Here is a 17,180-nt window from a genome sequence, read left to right as displayed (position 1 = left end):
TTCTGTTAAAACTATTTTGCTGTGATTCCAGACGTCTGTTTTGACTTCAATGTATATCAAGGGCAAAATTAAGGGAAATATCACACACACACACACACACACACACACACCACATATGCACACGTTATTTTACAATACTTTTAAGTGTTATATTTGTTGACTGTGATGAAGGAAATCACTGACATGAACAGCATGTGAATGGCTGTTGAAAAACACCAAACAGGAGCTAGTGGGTCTCTCAGTGAGGCCCTGAACTTAATCCCCAACACCAACTGCATAGATACAAATGACTTCTGTCTTATCTGTAAACACTACCTAATCCTGATTTTTAAGCTAAATAAGCAGTAGAGAAGAGATTTTTATCACTGTTTGGCCGTGACAGGACCATTTCTCTTTCTTTAACAGCATGCCAGGGATGAGACAGGAGCTCCCAGAGAGCCGAAGCTCTGGGAGATGTACTCCGAGTGCCCTTGAAAGTTATCATTTATGAGAAAGAATCCTGGAGTATAACAGCCCATAGTCCTCACCTATAATGATGAAAGAACTTTGTACATTTGTATTGCTAGACCCATAAACAGGTTTGAGTGGCGGGGGGAGGTTACCATAATAAATTTAGATTTACCATAAAGCAGCATTGTAAACAGGGATTAACAATGAACAATAGTCAGCTAGGTGGACAGCAGAGAATGAGTGAAAACAATTGGAAAAGCTGGAAGAAGAGTAATGACATGTTTGAAGGCACCAGGGAACTGTCAGGGCAGTGAGGGATCACAGATACACTGAAACGGGGGGGGGACCCCAGGGAACAACAGGCTACTTTTCTAGAATCACATTGTGTGTCCTTCAAAAATGCCTAAGGGACTAAACATTTGAGGAACACACCTTGAAAGAGCAGCTGGGACAAGACAGGAGTTCAAGCTTGGGGCACAGAAGGAGCATCTGGTGGAGTCTTTGGAGTTCTAGCCCAGAGTGTAAGTGCAGGAGCACCCCCAGAGTTAAAGGTGAGCCTTCTCTTTCACAGCCCCGCACACGGATGGAGATAATGTTGGTTGCTGGGGCACAGGCGCCAGCAGCCAATCAGAGGAAAGGGCAAGCTGGGACTGAGAACGTGTTCACAGGCCCTGCAGATGACACCTATAATTATTATATGTATTTTCCAGAACAAACAAGAAAACCACATGGCTTAGAAGACTGCGCATCATGTTACTGAAAAACCCAAAGAAAGTCAGCAGCAGAAACAAAGGGACTGTGTGCCTCAAACACCAGAGCCTTCGACTGGAAGCTGGGAGCGAATTCTCTAGTTTTATCTTTATTTTTTTATGTGTATGGGTGTTTTGCATGCATGTTTGTCTGTGCACCACATATGTGCCTGATGCCCACAGAGGTCAAAAGAGGGTATTGGATCCCTTTAAACTGGTACTAAAGATAATGCTGAGACACTGTTTAGGCACTGGGAATTCAACTCTGGTCCTCCAGAATGCTCTTAACTACTGAGCCCCTTGACTATGCTAGCCCCTATGAATGATTCTTACTAACACCTGAGTTTTAATAGAAATATACAATGGGCAAAATGTAAGGAAAACCAAGAGAAATTCTTGGAAGTGAAATCAATAGATGAGAAAAACAGCTAGACAAAGAGGATCTGTGACATGAGTCACCAGCAGGCAGTCTGAAGAGACAGTCATGCAAACTGCAGGAAAAAGATAGAGTTGGGAGTATAGCAGAGTCACTCTCCTTGCTGCACGAGCTAATTTTCTACATTTGAGGATATTTAGTAGCGTCCTTGGTCCCATCCCAGTAAATGTCAGTAGCACATTATGACAATCAAAACCACTTCAAGACATGACTGGACATCCCCTAGGTGATAAAACTGTTTCTAGAAAGGATCTATTAGTATACCCAGGATAACAGTGTTTCAGACACACAACTGCAACAACAACTCCAAAAGGAGTAAGAAGAAAACAGAGAGGAAACCATACTTGGTAAAGGCATTCCAAAATTTATAAAAGAAACCATGTAACAGAAGCATAGCCCTATATTTTGAGCTCAGTGTTGTCCAGGATACTCCCAAAACACATTGCTATTGCCCTTGGTTGTCTCCCAGAGTGGAAGGTTTTCCTATTGATGAAGACACCAGGGCCTAGAAACACACACACACACACACACACACACACACACACACACACACACACACACACACACACCAAGCTGCAATGAACCTGGATACTTCATCCCTAAGGACTAGCTTTTATGGTACTAGAATGCACCATGCAAGCTTTCAAAGGGAAGAAGCAATCAATAGTTCTATCCAGCAATGACACCAATGAACCACAACAGGAAACACTATGCCATAATAACCTCAAGGGTGCAGTAGTGGCACATACAGCTTGGAAGTAACCAATAGCTCCTTAATTGGATTTAGGATGCACTCAACATGAGGAAAGTCATGCCTGACATTGGAAGCCTAGCCAACCACTACCCAGTGTTATGTTTTTATTTAAAAAGAGGAAAAGAGAAAGATGCAACATGAGACATGTTAACTAGTTTATTATATGGCCCGGCAGGGTAGGTAGACTAAGAGAGAAGAGGAACAGGGATAATAGCCGACTGCCATGGCGGGTCACCATAGAGAGACAGAGAGAGCACGTAGGTGAGAGAGAGCCAAGAAGAAATAGAGAGAGAGTAGAGAATCAGCGTAAAGAGAGGAAGCAGAGAGAGAGTGAAGCAGGAAAGTTGGAACTTTTAGAGGTTGCGCATTGAGGTTCCATGCATGCCCAGAGTCCTCATGCGTGGCGGGTGACGTGGTGATGACATAGCACATTTTCTTGTGCGTGCCCTGACCATTGTCATGGGGCAGGGTCTGTCTCTTAAAGAGGTAGAGCCAATCAGCGTCAAAGCCTGAACCTTTCACCCAGGGCATGGATCTTGGAGAAGAACCTACAATAACCACCTTATTTACCAGCATAATCACTAACTACACTCTAAACATTTGTCTTTATACCCACAGATAAGTGTAGTCCTCACCCCCTCATCAAGGAAACTTCACTTTGCAAGGGATGGAGACCACTACAGAAAACCACAACGAATCAAAATGCAGAGAAAGTGTGGATCCCAGTGCTAATGGATGTATCATCAAACAATTCCTACACCTAAGGCTAAGGGTAAATTGTAAAAGAGAGGGAGAAAGGACTGTAAGAGCCGGGATCAGGGAGTTTGTTGCGAGACTATGTCTCCTAGGAATGTCAGAAGCTACACATGTAAAGTCTCACCAACATCACTGCCCAAAGGTAAAGACAACACCAACAGACATGCCAAAGTATATGAGTGAAGCCCAGGAGACTTCATCCTACACGAAGAACTACAGGCAGCTAAGGCATGCTGAGTGTGGGAGGAACGGACTTCCCAGGGAAGAGCACGGCAGTTGGTTATCCAGCACCAAATGGTCAGCCCTGAAAACATGTATACAAGTATCATTATACAGACTGAGCAGTTTATATTTAGGTAGGTAGGTAGGTAGGTGTGTGTGTGTGTGTGTGTGTGTGTGTGTGTGTGTGTGTGTTCAGGAAAAAGAAGACAAAATAAGCACAAATCTATAAAATCACTTACAACAAACAACAACAACAAAACCTTTAAGAGTACCCAGAAGAAAATAAGAACAAAGCACCCCAAAGGGTGAACATGGTACTCACATGACCTCAGGAAAAGCAGTGGAAACCAGAAACAATGGGGTAACAGTTTTAAAATGGGAAATGGACTGGTAAGACGGTTCAGTGGGTATATGCACCTGTCAGGCACAAGCCTGACAACCTGAGCGCAACCCCTGGGACCCACCTGCTGGAAGGAGAGACCCAACTCTTACAACTTGTCCTCTGACTTCAACATGTATGCAGTCACACACATAAGCCTGCATGTGTGTACATGCACATACACAATAAATAACTGTAACAAATTTTTCAAACAAAAAATAAATTGCCAAACCAGATTTTGAACCACTACTTGAAAATGAAATCATTATGAATACATTTAGAAACAAAAGTCAGAAAGAGATTTTGCTACTTCTAGAGACACACAAAGGAGTACTAAAGAGGAGAAGATAATGGGAAGCCAAGGGTGTGGGAAGGAACAAAGCAGCAGAAATGTAAATGTATGAGTAAATTCACAAGACTAGGTCAGAGGAGACTAGACACATCAGAGTGGTAACATGGGAGGGGACCAAGGGAGAGTAACTGGGAGAGGCTGAAGGGAAGAAGTGGGGAGGGGAAATCATGTTAGCTCTATTTCCATTGAAAACATTTTAAAAATAATATGTCAGTGAAGAAAATGTTAATCTGATGTTTTGAAAACATTTTAAAAATAATATGTCAGTGAAGAAAATGTTAATCTGATGTTTAAAAAATATAGTGATATATGAAATACACGGCAATTAAAGCACCTGAGTCGAGGATGAGAATCTGAAGTCTGAGCGTGCTAACTTCTGCACATTGCACGGAAAGAGCTGTGACCTTCATTAGGCTTTCATTAGTCAAGGATTCCTGCTGCAGTGTGTAGGTCATGGGAAGAAAGAGATGTATGACTAACAAACTGGGGGAAAATGAGAAAGGAAAGAGAAGCAAGCAGAGGAGCCACAGCAGACACTGAAAAACTGACTTCAACCCAGCAGCTGCACCCAGTAAAGAATACAAGACAAAGGTTGTCAATGAAACGCCATAGAACCCTACTGAATGATTCACAAAAGGGATGCCATGATCATTTAAATAAAAGTACTTTAAATTGCTTCTGAACTCACAAAAAGGAAGAGGGTTAAGTACGCAGTGATTTGAGAGTTACGTAACAGTGGCCAAACAACAGTGTTTATTTTACTACTTGGCCTACTTGTATCCCTTTAAAATTAATGCTGCTTAATATTGATCAAGGCACCATAAATGGTTTCTTGCTACTTTAATTTTTAAGTATTTCTCTCCAGACCTATAAAAATGAAGAAAAGACAGACTAAGCCACATCAGAATGTCTTAAGCAATGGTGATTTGGATGATTTCTCCCCTTCGACTCAGTCTTTAAAAAAAAAAAAAAAAAAAAAAAAAACTTGATTTTCCTTGCTGTACAAAGCATATCTTTCCTTTGTAATTTTAAGAAATGCCACTTATAGAAACAATTATTAGGTCAGTCTTCCAGTTCTGCATGTAATGAGCTTGGAATTCACCACTGTGTCCTAACAAGAAGTAGAAAGCTGAGAAGACTGAAAATGAACCATGCCTTGCCTACTCTGTAGGAGAGGGAAGAACCTGGGACACATAGCTGCCCTCAAGGTCGGGGAGACAAGGAGTCACAGCTAACCACAGCAGACTCAGAACAAAGGGCAACAGAACAGGACAACCTGGCAGTCATCGAATTGCTGAAGACTCAGTGAAGATAATTCTGACAATTAAAAATCCCAGAGGAACCTAGTCATAGGAGCCCCACAACACTGGGAGGGTTCCCACCAGAAGCCTGACCAGGATCCCTAGTAAACATGGAGACACTCTTCCTCTGGCTTCCAGAGGCAAGGGCACTTTGCAATACAAATCCCAGCCAGCCTTAGCCAGTCTGTTGCATCTAATGAGAAAGAAAACGCTCAGTGGTTTGGAATTCCAGCCAAATCTATTCTACAGTAGTCTTAGATTCTGACAGGATCCTTGGGTTGATGTCCAGTTTGGAGGGTCCAAAACTTCAGTGATTTATGAATTTCTCATTTCTATAAAAAACTTTCTCATGAAAGTGTCAATCTTCATATTGGGGCTTTCCTAGGGAAAACTGTCATCACAGATAACAGACTAACTTTAAAAGACATGTTGATTTGTTTTTGTTGTTTTGTTTCTTTTTTAAAATATAAGCATGCTTGGGAATGCCTTACACTTTATGCATAAACTATTTTTGGTAAAGGTTAAAAAAAAACAAAGAAAATGACTGAATGGTTGATCCATAGTCCAGGGACAGGGCTGAACAAAGCCTGCCACTTGATCACAGTACACAGAAGCATTTCCTCTCTTCCTACACTGATCCATATCCGCAACGGCTAATTTACTGGAACTCCTCAATCTAGTCCATCATACCTGGCTGTAAGAAAACATGCTGGAAGGCAAAAAATGCAACTTGAAGAGTCAGAAAGGGCAGGCATGACAGGGATGCTGGAACTGAAGCCTTCAAAACCAGAAACTGACACCTGCTGTTAAGATGGCAGTTCTGGGAGAAAAAGCAGACTCCATGCAAGAACAGATGGTGACAAACAGACAGGAAAATTCTACTGAAGAGCCCAAAGAAATGCCAAAGACAAGAACCTGGTAAGAAAAATGAAGAGCGCTTTCCACAGAGGTGCACAGAAGAGCCTCTGAATGTCAGACTACATCCATAGAAACTCTGAGAAAAACATTGAAAGGATAAAAAGGGACAGAAGAAGGAGTATAACATGGGACTAACAGAAACTAAATTATTAATCCAAACATGTCAGTCATCATTTTGGTTTGATGGTCTAAATGTACCAACTAAATCAACAAAATGGATGAAAAAGCAAAGTTCAACTCTGTATTGTCTACAAGAAACTTTATTAAATATGAAAACAGAAAGAGATTAAAAGTGGAAAGAGAAAAGTATGCCATGCTAATGGTAAATATAACAAAAGGACATTAAGAAAAGAACTCAAAACGAGCAATGTTGTCAGGGATAGAGGCTTTGGCTGCATAATGAAAATGGGATCAGTTCTCCAGGACATACAGTCCTTCATATGTGCCTAACAAAACTGCAAGCAGTTTAATCCACCCTCACAGCTAAAAGGCTTTTGTTAGAAAACACACCAATGAGCCGGGCGTTGGTGGCGCACGCCTTTAATCCCAGCACTCGGGAGGCAGAGGCAGGTGGATCTCTGTGAGTTTGAGGCCAGCCTGGTCTTCAGAGCCAGTGCCAGGATAGACTCCAAAGCTACACAGAGAAACCCTGTCTCGAAAAAAAACAAAAAAAAAAAAAAGAAGAAGAAGAAAGAAGAAAGAAAGAAAGAAAGAAAGAAAGAAAGAAAGAAAGAAAGAAAGGAAAAGAAAGAAAACACAACGATGTGCTTGCTGCTGCTCACAGTGCCATCCGCTTGTAATGTTAGCACCTGAAAAACGGAGGCCAGGCTGGGCTCCACAGCAAGACGCTGTCTCTGCCTCTCTGTCTCTGTCTGTCTGTTTGTCTACCTACCTACCTATCTGCAAAAGGAATAAAATGTACTTGTGCTGCAGGTAGAAAATCAGTTAAGGACACAGTTGGATCTGAGATCTCCAATCAGCTGTATACAATCAATCTCTGTAGAAGAATTCTTCACCAGATGAATGCATATTCCCAAAATGCCATGGAACATTCGGAGAGATCAAGGGCATTCTAACTGCAACACACCATAGCACCCTGCCACACAGTGGCAGCCTCACAGCCTGTGCTGAGTCTACAGTGGAATTCAACTAGAACCCAGCAACAGAAGGAAACCTGGAAACACCCCTCCCCACACCAACAGAGCTTTAAAGACCATGCTAGGAGATACATGCCTGAAAAATAAATCTCAAAAAATATTTTGACTCAATAAAAACAAACATAACTTTTCAAAACTTGCAAGACAAAGCCAAATTAGTGCTTAGAAGGAAATGTGTAGTGCTGAGTAGCATTTAAAAACAAATATCTAAAATCAATAATGTTTCTACCTTATGGGAAAAACAAATTAATAAATCCAAATACTAATTACAACAGAAATAAATTAATTTGACAATAGGAAATCGATAGGCAAAATGAACATTAAAAACTGTTTTTGAAAAGATCAATGGAATTGGCAAGCCTCTAGGTATAGTAGGAAAACAAACACAATGTAAATTACTCATACCAGAAATGAAAAAAGAGGCCACTATCCCAAACCCAATGACATTAAAATGATGTAAACTAATATATGAGAAAGCATGTGCTCACAAATTTGATAGCCTAAATGAAATGGACCATTTCTTTTAAATAAATAATTTGTCAAAGTATACACATATATACAGCTGAATAAGCTGATATTAAAGAAAATGAATCAATCACTAATTTTTTTTTGATGACACTCGACTTTAATCCCTGCACTTGGGAGGCAGAGGCAGTTGGATCTCTCTGAGTTCGAGGCCAGTCCACGGAGGACTGTCAGGATAGGCTCCAAAGCTACACAGAGAAACCCTGTCTCGAAAAAAAAAAAAAAAAACAAGAAAACAAACAAGAAGCCTACTGCTTCCTTCCATGCTTCCCTCAGCATGATGAATTCTTTTTTTTTTTTTTTTTTTTTTTTTAGTTCTAGTTAGGGAACAAGCTTATTTCAAGTCCCTTCTCCCTCTCCCTCCCCTCACCCCCAAACTTCCTCCCCCACTCCACTAATTTTTCCAAGAAAAAAAAAAAACAGGCTCAGACATTAAGAAAATACACCAATTCTCTATGTCATGGAAAGGTCAAAGGAATATTTCCTGCATGATTCCACAAAGCCACATAATTTCTGAACACAAATATAAAAATCTTCAACAACGGAATCTTCAAGAAAGCCCAAATGTGAAGTGCTTGACACCATGCCTTGTATCCTAGGACCCCCACAGTGGAAGGAGAATATTGATTCCTACAAGCTGTCTTCTGACCACCATATGAGCCCTGTAGTGCATGCATACACAGAGAAACATACACAGACATACACACATGCACGCGCGCGCGCACACACACACACACACACACACAAAATAGATTACTAAAAAATGTAAAATCAATAAAATACGAGCAGACTGGATCTAAACAATGTACAAGTAGAATCATTCCTCATTACCAAATGGGATTTATTCCAAATATGTGAGGGTAGTTCAACATTCAGATATCAATTAGTGTAATCTATCACATCAACCAGCTAAAGAAGAGCAGTTCCACTACCCCATATCAATAGGCACAAATAAGCTTTTGAAAAATGTTCTATATTCATTCACGCTATAAAAACTCAATAAATCAGAAATACGGGAGAACTTCCACAATTAGATAAAGAATACTGACAAAAATTACAGCTAAATTCATAACTAATGGTGATAAACTCAAAGCTTTGCTGTCAAGGATCTGATCATGGCCAGAATGTTCCTCTTATTACTTCTTTTCAATGTATAACACACACACAAAACGAATAAAGATAAACACACTGGGGAAGGAAAACTATGACAGCCTGTATCTGCAGATGACATGATTGTCAAAGAAATTAAAAGAACTGGTCAGGTGGAGATGGCACAGGCCAGGCAGTGGTGGTGCAAACATTTAATTTCAGCACTTGGGAGGCAGAGGCAGGCGGATCTAAATGAGTTCTAGGCCAGCCTAGCCTACAGATCGAGTTCCAAGAACTCCAGTCAGGACTGTTACACAGAGAAACCCTGTCTCAAAAAAACAAAACAAAAATTCAAAAGAATCACTAAATAAAGTCACAAGAAAACTTTTTGTGGACACTGAAAACTTAATTTTGAATGAAGTGCACACATGAAAGATCTATAAGAGTTGACACAGTATCAAAGACAAGCAAGGTTGGGGAGCGATGATTCCCAACTTTAAGATGATTGTACTCATGACCTAGGGAATGTGATACCGGTGAGGGGACACAGGAGTCACTCGAATGGAAGAGTGAGCCCCCAAAATAAATCCGTATGAACAGCTGTGACAGATGCTTTTAAATAAATGATACCCCCAAAATGATTATCTGTATACCAAAAAGTATATAAACTTTATACCCTTCATAAAAATAACTCGAAATGGATCAGATCTAAATCAATGTGAAAGAGCACATATCTTAGTCTAACAAAGATAAAGCCTACAAAAGGCAAAATTCATTAAAGACACAATTTGTATGACAGATTTCAACAAAATGAATATTTTGTACTATATAAAAAACATTGTTGAAACAAAATGACAACTAACCACTATACACATTCCAAATGACACATTCCAATACACTATACGCATCTGATAAATGACTGTTTTTCAAATATATGCAACAATAAGAAAATGACCTCACTACAAAAGAGGGCCAGTGATGTTCCACATCAGATATCAGGGAAATACAAATGAGACAGTAAGGTACCCTTGCACAGGTGTTGGAATCAATAAAATCTGAGACTCCAACGATACCAAATGCTGCTATGGATGGAGAGTGACAGGAATGCTCACTGCTAACTTGAAGACTGTCCCAAGTGTCCCTTACAAAGTGGAACAAACCCTTATCATTCCGTCTTGCAATACAAGTGTATTAACAACGTGTCCAGTAAAAATACAAAGCACAGCCTGAGAGTGATGCTGACATGTCAGACTCACCGGGCTTGACCACTGTACAGGAAATGCTAATGAGGAGGCTGGAGGTAGGGGTGGGGGACAGGAGCCTGGTGGGAAATCTCTGCACTTGTGAACTCAGACGAGCTCTAAAGAAAGAAAGGTGTTCAATTATGGTAACTTTCTGATTTTTCACCTCGGTAGTTTCTGCTTAGGCAACCCCCGTGAGTATGATTTTTATTTAGAGGTGCAGTGCTTTAAATACAGCCAGGAAATAAAAAGCACAAAATCTGCTGAATGTTAGCAGGAGGACACTAAAGAGACTTCAAATAAACCCCAAGTTTTTAAGAAGCTAGGCTCCACACCATGCCTGCCCTCTACAGTAGCAAACTTGAAATACACCACCAGTTCCACTGTCTTGTGAGTAACACTTCCAGAAAGCTCTGTAATCCAAAATCTTTAAAATTCTAAAATTCATTCATGCATAATTACACATTTTGTATTTATGCATAACTACATATTGATTCGTATTATTCATTTAAAACATACTACCCTCTGGAGATGTTTTTGATAACTGCATATTTATTTTATGCAAATGAATATTAAGGCTGGCCTTTAGATGCATGGGGTCCAGGTAAATGACCAAATAGCAGCAGAGGAGAAATATTATTCAAGCCAGTGGCAACTCTGAGCCCTCCCTCTGCAAGTCTTCACAATGATTTCCTATGCATTACCTCATTCTCAACCCAGTGAAAAGCCCATGAAGTAAATTAAGAATCAGTATAAACCTGAGTATGCGTTAGGAATAAGGGAGCACTTTCACCTAGCCAATCTGTCATGCACATGATGCTATGCACATTTATGTATCACGGATGGTATATCCAAAAAAATTCTCTTGAGTCTTTCTCCTCTCCACATTGCCCCAGGTCATGCTGTGTTTGACCCTGTTATGGTTTAAATGAATCCACAAAAGCCCACTGTTACAATATTAATTCTTTAATACAGTAAAGTCGGAGTGAGCCTTAGTGACTGGTATATGGGTCAACAGACTATATCAACTACCTCAAGAAGCAGCTATTACCCAAGGCTGCCTGCCCCTGTGCCTAGCCTCTTCTGCATGGGCATACTTACCCTTCTGCTTTCTGCTCTGAGTTCAAGCAACATGAGAGCCCTCACTAGAATCTGAGAGGGTGCTACGACCATGATCCTGGAATTTGCAGTTTCTAGACCCAGGAACCAAAATAACCAAATTTCTTTATAAATTATACTCTCAGCTGTTTCGTTAGAGCAACAGAAAATAAACTAAGAAAGATCTCAGTGTCCTTGCCCAAAGTTTCTCTCCTCTCTAGCTTGCCCCACATTTGAGGCTTTTGTGTCTTCTAAATATAGATCCTGATACTTTCCACTCCTGCACAGAAATTCACTATGCCTTCCCACTCTCTACTGATTGCTTTACCAAGGGGACAACCAAATAACTAGAACAGACCACAGTGGGTACAGCAAACCCTAGAAAGACCCATGTTTTATCTTTGAAACATATGCACATTCTTTCATTATAATCTATAATTCATACTTATTGGATTCAATAAAAACCTTGTGGTTAGAATGCTTCCATTCCTAGGAAAATAGGCTCTGGAAAGCTAGTCCTGCAGTTTTACAAAACTCTGGCTTGCTATCTCCTCATGCACAGAGTCTGTGATGCTCAGGCAGAGCGCAGGCCAGCATGTGAACGTTATAGCATATTCAAGATACTTTAGACACTAGCACTTTCTACCAAAGAAAAACCACATATTTTTTAAAGAATACAAACTAGAAAAAGGGTTGATAAAACTATCTATAGTTTGATCAGTACTTTTGAACTATTAATAAGAATAAGCATAAATTTTCTGAGAAGTCTTGCAACCAAACCAAAATGAAGCAAACATTAACTGAGACAGGATACCATCGAAATACCTAGTTGGAGGCAGGGAGCCAGGATCTTATGGAAACACCCTGCTAAAGCTCCCTCACATTGACAACCCCCGCCCTCCCCAGCTTCCATTATCTGAGAAACACTTCCCACTTTTTCTACCTGGAAAACTGCTATTGGAAATCTAAGCTCTTGCTCTTTGAAAACACTCCAGCCACTGTAACTGGGAATAAATGTTTCCGCACGCACATGAACAGATTTTATCTGCAAACTATGTTAAATTCCATCAAATAAAGAAATCTTAGACTTAGATCCAGCCAGATCATATAGCCTCTAAATGTGGAAGTCCTCTTTATTCATCTGCAAATTCTCAGAACCTAACAAACCCACACTGGGAACCTTATAAACACAGGTAGATTAAGTTGATGGTGCAAACAACCCTGCATGAAATACATACTTATATGTGTGTGACACTATATGCCATCTCCACATCCCTACAGGCAGGGCATCTATGTTTTAAAAAGAGAAGGGGGAACAATCAACTCTGGCCTATGGAACAGCAGATCAAAATGAGCAAAATAACCCCCTAGTACTGAATTTGTAAAGAGATTGTGCTAGCCAACACTGCAACTCATAACCCTCAGGAGAGCTGGTGTCTCTGTCCAGAGTGCTGAGATTTCAGCAAGAAAGACCTGGCTCTGTTTCAAGACCAGGCAGAGCCAAGCAGGATCGGAATACAAATGTTTGCATATTTCCTTAGCCTGATGTAGAAACCTCCTTCTCACCCAGAAGCTTGAGAAAGTCACATTCAATCAGCTACAATTCATCCACTTGACTCCGTTGTGCAAAAGTTACCACATCAAAAAGCAGCAGCTTATGATGGGCAAAGGGCGTGTAAACCCACTCCATGTGAGTTTTCCTTCACAGATTGCCTGTCATTTCTGGGCATCCTTGCGCAGGTGATCACACCTCTCTAGGAATGGACTTCCTGACCTTTGAGAGGAGAGACTACATAATTAAGATGGAGCAAGCCTTCAGCAAATTGTCAGCATGTGGCAAGAACCTCTCTTTGTTAATCCTCTCAAAACCTGTGAAGTGGATATGATTGTTCTCATTTTACACATGAGAAAGCATGGCTGAGAAAAGATAAGTAGCTCTCTCAGGGCCACTCCACAAACATATAGCATTGCCTAGTGGGAAGTTCAGTATGTGCACAGCTGGATGTGAGGCCAAGGTGAGGCCATGACTTTCCTGAACCTTACCCTCCCCTTGACCTCTGCTCATGACCCTCTCCACATGTATGTTTCTAACAATGATACGGCAGTGACATAAAACTACAGGAATTGTTGTTTTTATTTCTCTCTAATTTTCTAACATAACTAACTTTCCCCAAATCATTGATCCTAGTTTCCACCATAACTTTCCCTAAGTGTCAGCAAGCCTTAGTAACATGTTAGCCAGATCACCTAAAAGTCTTTTGAGTAGTCTTAGAAAGCCTGCTCCACTTCTTCACACAAGCGGAGAGGCCCCCTATACCATAAAGCTCACTACCCAGAGGCTGCTATGGAACATACAAGGAGGTTGGCTGGCCAAAGCAGACCCTGGGCAAGTGGAAGCAGGGGAAGGCATCTTACTGTGTGACTCTTATGGAACATGTTATCCAAGCTACCTGACCCTTCCTCCTGTAGTTTTTGCATGAAAGTAACTATGGTTGTATATCTGGCTCTAGGGAGACTGTAAGTTATTCATACTGTCTTTAGCTCATCACCATGGCCAGTAAAGTCCTTACGGGTCCATTCTGATAACTGAGAATTAAAACTCATGCGTGTATGAAACGTCTTAGTCAACCATGCGGAGACCAGCAAAGGCAACCAAAGCAACTTCTCCACTTAGTTAATTGAACTGTTCTGCAGTTCTACCCCACCCCAATTTCCCAGGAGCCTTTGTGTCTCCTCCACTTGACAGCTTTCTACCTCCACGGCAGAATCTCCTTCTCAGTGTCCATCACTCAGTCTCAAAACCAACAAGACTTCTTTTTCTCCCTTTCTTGAAGTCTGTGCTCTGTAAACTTAGAAAACAATTGTCCGTGTGACAGCAGCTGACGTTATACCTCTCATGATAAAGTCCCCACATTACACACAAATACAATAAAGTAGGATTCTGCCATAGAAGGAAATGCAGACTTAGCGGGTATAGTACAGGGACAGAAGCCGTTCATCATGAAAATTAGATTAGGATGAACTGCACAGAAGCAAGAGTAGGCGTGACAAGTGTCACCTACCATGCTTTTACCTAAATCCTTTTACTGGTTTTCTGCATTTCCTACCTGGAGTTGTGATTATTCAGGTATCTCTTTCCTCCCACAGTACCTCCTCCTGAAGAACAAGAACACTGCTTTGCTCCACCCTTACCCACTCCAAGCCTCGTATACAACAAGCCTTGTAGAGAAGCCTTGTGTAGATACTGAAACACTGTGTAAGCACTGTTTGAAGAATCCATCTATGAAAAATCGTACAAGTAGCCTAGCTAGAAGGGGGGGGGGGCGGGCAGCTGACAGAGATACTGCAGGGGCGTGTCGCCTAAATCTAGTCGCTTGCTGCAAGGGGTCGAAGGAACTGCTATCAGCTGCCTGGAATCCTCGAAGAAGGATCTCCAGCACCCGTCCTGTCCACAAAATAAAAGCAATGTCCATCACCCTAATGGCGGGGGTGGGGGAGGTCTAAACACCTACAAGTAGCCTTCTATCCAGGCAGAATGGCAGAGGAAAGGCGAGGGCCCCGCCAAGGCACTACGCAGTCACAAAAGAGAGAGAAAAGCCTTTTAAGTGACTAAACTATACCGGGCGCAGGGCTGCACTAGTTTTCTCTCTAAGGAAGACTGAAAGTGACCAAGGCATCTTGTTCCTGCTACTGACTCCCAACTTGGGACACTTTGGCACGGAGTTTCCAGCTGAGAGAAAGGCGCAACCCAAGTGCCCACGCACAGGTGGCTGGGGGGGGGGGGGTCCCTGCCCGGCGTGCTGCCCCGTCCGGGACAGTAAGGTGTGTGACCCGAGCGCCACGCCACACTCACCACATCCATGATCTGCAGGAGGCTCAGGGAGAAGTACACGGTAAGCGGCTGCGAGTCGTTGGCCACCGGCCTCTCCAGCGGGTTGTAGTTCTTGACCAGCTCCTTGTACAGCCTCCTCTGGAACTCGCCTTGCAGGGACACTTGGGAAGGAAGCAGAACGCCCAGCGGGCCTCAGCACGCGGCCTCCACCCCTCCCCGCCCCGCCCGGGACCAGCCCAACCCCGAGCCCCGTGGCAGCCCGGGACCACCCGCTCGCCCGCCGGCTCCCCGGAGCCCTCCAGGGGAGTGCGGCCGGAGCCGCCCCGAGGTTACCTTGCAGCAGCGCCGCGGCCAGAAGCAGCCAAAAGCCTCCCCGTCCGCCGCACATATCGCCGGAGCCGCCGCCGCTGTCCGCCCCCCGAGCAGCCGCTCCTGCCGCCTCGCGCCTTTAAAGCGCTGCGCGCGCCCGCCGCCGCGCGCCCCCACACGTCTCGTGCGAGCGCTCGCAAGGCCGAGCGGCTCCCCGGCCTCCAGGGGAAACTGCATCCCTGCGCCGCTAGTCGACGGCCTCTGACCCTGCGATGCTTGCTCCCGCTATCAGCTTCACGCTGTACTCACCCCAACAGTCTTCCCTGACCCAGTCCTCCAGGGCTCACTCTGGTGCCAGCATCTGCATCACAGGCTTCGGAAGTTTCTCCAGCCAGACAAGGTAGACGAGGGAGGAGTAACCCTGTTTGTTCTCTGCAGGAGCTGGTGTTTTCAACTGGATGTGAGCTCCTTCCTGAGGCTTTCTGGCGGGGGGAGGAGGTAGTAGCATGGCAAATGTATGTATGGCATGATATTCCCATCAGGGAGCCTGGTCTAGTCGTGTTTTCTTTTAAATCAGGTTCGGAAAATTGAAACCTTAACTCCAATCTCTTTATGAAAGGACAAGCCAAAACTTGGTTGTGTAGGCCCTTTTGACTCAAAGCACAGCACATGAACAAGAAGAGGTTGAGGGGGACCAGCCACATCGACCCTGGCCCAGAGGAGCCTTCTTCATTGTGATTCTGGGAAGGAAGAAAGGTACTAAGGGGAGAGCCTTCAGAAGTGAGGAAGGCTGTGTTCCATTTATGCCTAGAAGCACAGTACAGAAAGCCCACCTTGAAGATTACCCTGTATTCTCTTATGGGCTCTGTTTCCTGTCTTCCCACAGATTCCAGGGCATCTGAGCCATCAGAGTGCCACTCCTATGGATTAGACAGTATGACACTGAAAATGAGAGACAGGTTTATCAAAAAGTGACTAAGCTGGAAGGTACCCCAGTCGTGGGGATGGGGTAGCGAGTCCAGCCTCTTGGTTTGCATGCCGTAATGAGAATGTAATGCGTGTGTTGACGAACACCCATGCTGTTTACTGATGTGAGCATGAAGAGTCAATATAAAGTTTGAGGTCCACAAAAAAGAGGACAACTGACCAGGGCTCCCCTCAAAGGATAGTCAGTATTCCACCTAGGAAGGGGACAGCAGGCAGAGACATCTGGCAAACAGATGGGTGTACATCTGGTTCCTGGGTACTCCCCATCCCAAATCCAGCAGTGGGAGCATCACCAAGGAGGCACTTGGTGAAGGAATGAGCTGCAAAGTAAAAAATAAAATAAATAAATAAATAAATAAATAAATAAATAAATAATGGAGAGAAGGAAAATAAAAACGCCAGAGAAGGGGAGGCACACACCATCAGCTAGAAGCTTCCCCCTGGCAAAGCATATGCATTGGTGGTGGGATTACAGAGCTCTCTGTCCTCCTATGCTCACTCTGCGAGGGCCTAGGAGCCCTGGCTAGCACCACAGAGGGATGAGTTTCTTCCCCTGAGTGTGGCCATTGGGAACACATTACAGAAACCACGACTCTATCCTTTCTGAGCTGGGGAGTCACATTTA

At 43.0% G+C, this 17,180-nt stretch overlaps 1 protein-coding gene across 1 annotated transcript in view; it reads right to left on the bottom strand.

The window, feature by feature from the left end:
• Nucleotides 1–15,647, bottom strand: part of LOC100760319 (neuronal acetylcholine receptor subunit alpha-7) — a 113,065-nt gene extending 97,418 nt beyond the window's left edge. Inside the window, exons 1-2 of the mRNA XM_027408064.2 lie at nt 15,593–15,647; nt 15,281–15,420 (exon numbers count right to left, since the gene is read on the bottom strand). Of these exons, the coding sequence (XP_027263865.2) occupies nt 15,281–15,420; nt 15,593–15,647 (195 nt within the window). The remainder of the gene's footprint in view (nt 1–15,280; nt 15,421–15,592) is intronic.
• Between the last annotated feature and the right edge of the window lie 1,533 nt (nt 15,648–17,180).

This window comes from Cricetulus griseus, chromosome 3, assembly GCF_003668045.3.
Source record: "Cricetulus griseus strain 17A/GY chromosome 3, alternate assembly CriGri-PICRH-1.0, whole genome shotgun sequence".
In the NCBI taxonomy this organism is placed as follows: domain Eukaryota; kingdom Metazoa; phylum Chordata; class Mammalia; order Rodentia; family Cricetidae; genus Cricetulus; species Cricetulus griseus.
Note: the sequence above shows the minus strand (reverse complement) of the source record. Positions and strands in the feature narration are given on the sequence as shown.